The 5442-nt window shown below is 45.4% G+C and overlaps 1 protein-coding gene across 1 annotated transcript; it reads left to right on the forward strand.

Annotated features, from left to right (window-relative positions):
- Window positions 1-2368: 2368 nt before the first annotated feature.
- CLDN2 (claudin 2) lies at window positions 2369-5226 on the forward strand. The gene has a single exon (XM_066357173.1). It carries the CDS (start codon window positions 2544-2546, stop codon window positions 3234-3236), a length of 693 nt encoding a protein of 230 aa, XP_066213270.1. The 5' UTR covers window positions 2369-2543; the 3' UTR covers window positions 3237-5226.
- Window positions 5227-5442: the final 216 nt, after the last annotated feature.

Below are 5442 nucleotides of genomic sequence, written 5' to 3' on the forward strand. Positions count from 1 at the left end.
AATGCACTGTATAAGGCACATGAGATACAGATGCTTATTGTTAACATTTGTGAAGTGCTTATAATGGTCACACAGAGCCATTATAATAGTAACTACATAAGTGTTCTTATTATTATTACTATGATGGAGATAAGCAACACAATATATTGTAATAACATAGAGGGAGGGCCTGACCAATGGTGGCTCAGTGACTAAAGCATCAACCCAGAATGCTGAGATTGTAGCATTGAAACCCCAAGGTTGCTGGCTTGAGCAAAGAGACTCAGTCACAGCCCTGATCAAGGCTGTACAAGAAGCTCAATGCACAAGTAAAGTGAAAGCAACTCTGAGTTCATGCTTCTCATCCTCTCTCCTTGTTTGTGTGTGTCTCTCTCTCAAAAAGCAAAACAAAACAATAACAACAACAAAAAACATAGAGAAGGGACATTTGATCCTGGCTAAAAAGTAAGAGATAGCTGAGCTGAGTCCTAAATCATGAGAAGGCGCTAAACACGGGGAGAAGAATGCCAAGCATTCTACATAGAAGGAATAGTCTGTGCTCAGATTTGTAAGCAAAGGACATTATCTGATTGAACAACTGAAAGTAATTTAGTTCAGCCAGAGCATAATGTATGAGGAGGGGAATGGAGAGAAATGAAAACTTGAGAGGTCATAGAGTACAAACAACTTTGGACTTTATTCTTTCGCTGGTGGGGAGCCACTGGAATGTTTTATGTAGAGTAGTGACTTGATCAGATTAATGTGTTGAAAGATCACCTTAGCAACAGTGTGGAGAATGAATCGGAGGAGATAGGATTAGAAATAAGACCAATTAGGAAGTCATTGCTATAGTCCAGGAGAGAGAGGATGAAGAAGCCCTGAATTAGGGAAGTAGCAGTGGAGATAGAGAGATGGTACAGCCATGGATTTGAGGTACAGCCAAGAGGTAGAATTGGTGAGACAGTGACTGTAGAGAGTGAGGAATAAGTGTGGAAGACATGTCAAGAGTCATCCCAAGATTTTGGTCCAACATAAGGGATGAATAGAGGTATCATTCAGTGTGTATAGGAAACACAGGGAAGAACTGTTTGGTGAGAGGTGCAATGAGATAGGTGATGATTTCTCTTTAAAACACATCAAATTTGAGGTACCTATAAGATTTCTAAGTGAGCATTTTAAATAGTAATTGTTTTATCATTCTTGAAGCTCAGAAGGAGGATCTATGCCAGAAATTCAGGTTTGGAAATACCAGTGGCTGAGTGTGAGATTAAGTCATGGGGCACATAAGTATGTTCAGGGACAGAGTGTTAATTGAGAAAAAGGATGAACTGAGGAAAACTCACTTAAGATATGGGTAAGGTAAGAAATTTTGAAGAAGACTAAAATGGAATAGCTGAATTATGGTGCATTGAAAAGCTAGTGGGCTGGCTGGACAGTCTTGCAGAGGATGGGAGGGAGGGTGGATCCTTGATCCTAAGTATCTTGAGTCTTAATGAGAGTAGGGGCTCCTTGAACACTGAAGACTCCTGGACAGCTCTGAGATTCCAAAGGATTGATTTAGATGTTTTCCCCTTGTAAAACCCTCTATTCACCTTCCCTTTCCTCTGTCTATCTTAACAGAGAGCCCAGGGAGTATCGGGGTTCCGTCCAGGCCCTGAACAACCTTTGCTCCATAGTCCTCCCACATCATCTGAGAGGTCTAAGGCTAGTGTGGGCATCTATTAGGAGAGAAGATGGGAAATATTTGGGTATATTATATACGCAGGAGGCCATAAGTTACCCTGTGAAGGGGGGTTTGGGCAGGTCCTAAAGGGTCTGTACTCTCAGAGCATAGACAGAAGACTTTGGTGCCTGCACCAACCTTCCCTGGAGTAGATTCTCACAATGGGCAAGATAATCCAGAGCTAAATCACTGTTTTCTAGGCCTTTGAAGATTCAAGAGGCCGCTAATAACCTGGAGTCCAAGGCTATGTCCTAGGACCTGTTCCTCTTGATCCAATCTCCTGGAGTTTGGCCTCCATCTGCAATTGAGGGGCCCTGTGGCACTGTTGCTGGGAAATGTGTTAAACAGAGGCCATGGCGATGGAGCCACGCCAGCCAACAGCCTAACCTGAGTTAATACTGTCACTACAACTGCCACTGCCATCAACACCTTCTCGGAAATCAGCCACCTGTCTGGCCCTGAGTTTGTCTGGCTGCCAACCTAAGGCATGTGCCTACGCAGGAGGTGATGACATTCTGGCTTCACATTCAAACTCCCCCCCCCCATTCCTTTCTCATGTGTTATTTCTAAAGATAACAAAGGTCAAAAGGCACCCAGCATTTTCTGGTTTCTCATAAGCTTCTGGTCAATATTTAATCTGGTTTATGGATTTTTTTTAGGTCTTCTAGATGCCTTCTTGAGTCTGCTTGTGGCCACCCACAGACACTTCTAAGGAGGAGAGAAGTCAGCGTAGCAGAGATACTCTGAAATTAGAAAATAGAGGCTAGGATCCAAGGAGCAAGAGCGGCAGCCAGAACACAAGAGAACAAACCCAGAAGATACTTCTATTGAGAGGTCTGTCATGGCCTCTCTTGGCATCCAACTTATAGGGTATATCCTGGGCCTTCTGGGGCTGTTGGGCACCATGGTGGCCATGTTGCTCCCCAGCTGGCGAACAAGTTCTTATGTCGGTGCCAGCATTGTGACGGCTGTCGGTTTCTCCAAGGGTCTCTGGATGGAGTGTGCTACACACAGCACAGGAATCACCCAATGTGACATCTACAGCACTCTTCTAGGCCTGCCCCCTGATACTCAGGCTGCCCAGGCCATGATGGTGACATCCAGTGCAATCTCCTCGTTGGCCTGCATTATCTCTGTGGTGGGCATGAGATGCACAGTCTTCTGCCAGAATTCCCGAGCTAAGGACAGAGTGGCAGTAATGGGAGGAGTCTTCTTCATCCTTGGAGGCCTCCTGAGCTTCATCCCTGTTATCTGGAATCTTCATGGGATCCTGCGGGACTTCTACTCCCCACTGGTGCCTGACAGCATGAAATTTGAAATTGGAGAGGCTCTTTATTTGGGCATTATTTCTTCCTTGTTCTCCCTGGTAGCTGGAGTCATCCTCTGCTTTTCCTGCTCAGCCCAGGGAAATCGCACCAACTACTTCGATGCTTACCAGGCCCAGCCTCTTGCCACTAGGAGTTCTCCAAGACCCGGTCAACCACCCAAAGTCAAGAATGAGTTTAACTCCTACAGCCTGACAGGGTATGTGTGAAGAACCAGGGGCCAAAGTTGGGGGTGGTGATGGCTGGGTTTGTGAGAACCAGTGGACAGCCCCCCATACACAGGGCCACAGGTGAGGGACATTGCTACTGGATCATGTCAGGACATGCTGCTGAGGATAGACTGACTTTGGCCACAGGATCAAGAGAAGGCAAAAATGGGTGCTGGTGTGACAGTGTCCAGGTTGAAATGTCAAGATACTTACCAAGCCAGCCTTTCTGTTTCCTTCACCTTGGTCCCCCACCCCATACCCTGAGTCCTCCAGCCCTCAACTCCAAACCCACCCCTATAATCTAAGCCAGACTCCAAAGGCTCTCCTCTCTGGTTTACCTTGCAATCCATCCATAAACTCACTAGTCACGTCCCACGGGCTGACCCTTTCTGTGTTCAAAGACCCTTCCTTTGGCTGAGGTTGGCTCTCAGCTCATTGCTGGGGGTTAGAGGAAGGAAGAGTGGTAGCTTTTATGAAGAAGGTTCTAATTCTTTCTCCAGCTTTCCTCCAAATAAACTGATTGGCCACTAATGGGTCCTGGAGCTTCCATCTAACTCTTATGATTCTACAGTGTCCAGACTGATTTGTGGTTGAACAGAAATAGGGCCATCACACTGTACCGAGGGAATAGAGAGCAACTGGATTCAGGATGAGAGAGAGGGAAGGTAGCTGAAGGTCCCAAAAGACTAGAAACACTGCCCAGAGCAATTTTCAGAATTCCCTCACACTGTGGGTTAAAGATCTAGCCCATAGCTGGAGGAAAGCACAAGGAAAGAAGATACTGCGGAAAGCTGCAGGCAGCAGCAGACTCTTACTCTACTGAGGAACTGCCTCAGAAGCTGCAGCCCCAAATTTCACTGAAGTTTCTTCCTCCCTAAGGGGCACCTGACTTGGCCTCCTGCTAAACAACAAGGCTAAGAGCCCTACCCAATGGTTTCCTTAGGAATGGGAAACTAGTTTTTCTAGAGATGGCTCTTGGCTGGAAGGTGACATTGTGGAAACTGTGGGAGACTGTGAAAGATATCACTCCTTGATGCTGCTACCCAAGAAAGAATAACAACTGTGGTATTTAAGAAGCTGGGTGGACATGTGTGGTCCTCCAATAGGTGTTTCTATTGGGCCAGAAAGAATCAGACTCCCAGAGAATCTTCAAGCCTAATAGAAAATCAGCCCAAAGGCTGAGATCAGGCCCCCAGAAGTTTACCGACAGAAAACACTACAGAGACTCTGAAAGACCACAGCACAACGGGGGCCTCCTGTTACCCTTCATATGCCCCCTAACACCACCATCTTTCACCAGACATTTCAAAGTTGCTAGAAGGCATCCATGGGCTTCAGCGTGGAATAATCATGCCCAAGGTTCTATGGTCCTGGTCTGAGTGATAGCTGAGCCTGGGATTTCAGGTGAGGTGGTTAAGTGCAAAATGGTTCTCAGGCAGACAGCTCCAGTTCCAAAACCTGAAAATGATCCATTTCCCCTGGGGTCAGGGTAGGAGTGGGAGTCATAAGCAAACCATTTTTCTTCACCAGCCTAAGCATGACTAACTTTGGACAAACTCCAGTACACCTCCCTAAACTTCAGTGCCTGCAGAAGGGGCCCATTCATTGTCTCTAGCATGCCTTGCATTTTTCCTCTTCCTTGCCTATCTTTAAGCTTTTCTTCCAAACTGGAAAGCCTTATCCCTTTTGCCAAGATTTCCTTACACTTGAACCACTTGCTCAGCACCACCTCCTTCACTAAGCCTCCTCTGACTACTCTGTCCCTCTCCTACCCCTCCCTTAATGTACAACTCACTTCTTTGATGCTTATTATTCATAATTTTGATGTATAGTTATATTTTCATGTGTGTATATCTGATTTCACAAATATATTGTAAACTTTTGGAGGGTAGAGGACATATCTTAGACATCTATGTATCCTTCAGACTTATAAAGACTATTTGTAAGAATGTTTGGCACAAATTAGATAATGAATAAACATTTTTTGATTGAAAAACTGTTTTATTCATTCAAAGGGGCCCATACAGGGCAGGTGTGTTGAAGAAAATTGGTCTAAGGGGAAAGTAGGATGGAAACCGATCATTCTTTCCATTGGGTGGATGGAAAATTCTAGACTTTTCTGAAGCAATTAAGAAAATAAGACACCCTTCCTTCTCAGGGAAACTTTAATCTTTCCATCTTGCCCAGGGCTCTTCTGTCCTACAAT

The sequence above is a fragment of the Saccopteryx leptura genome, chromosome X (assembly GCF_036850995.1).
Source record: "Saccopteryx leptura isolate mSacLep1 chromosome X, mSacLep1_pri_phased_curated, whole genome shotgun sequence".
NCBI classification, from domain to species: Eukaryota; Metazoa; Chordata; class Mammalia; order Chiroptera; family Emballonuridae; genus Saccopteryx; species Saccopteryx leptura.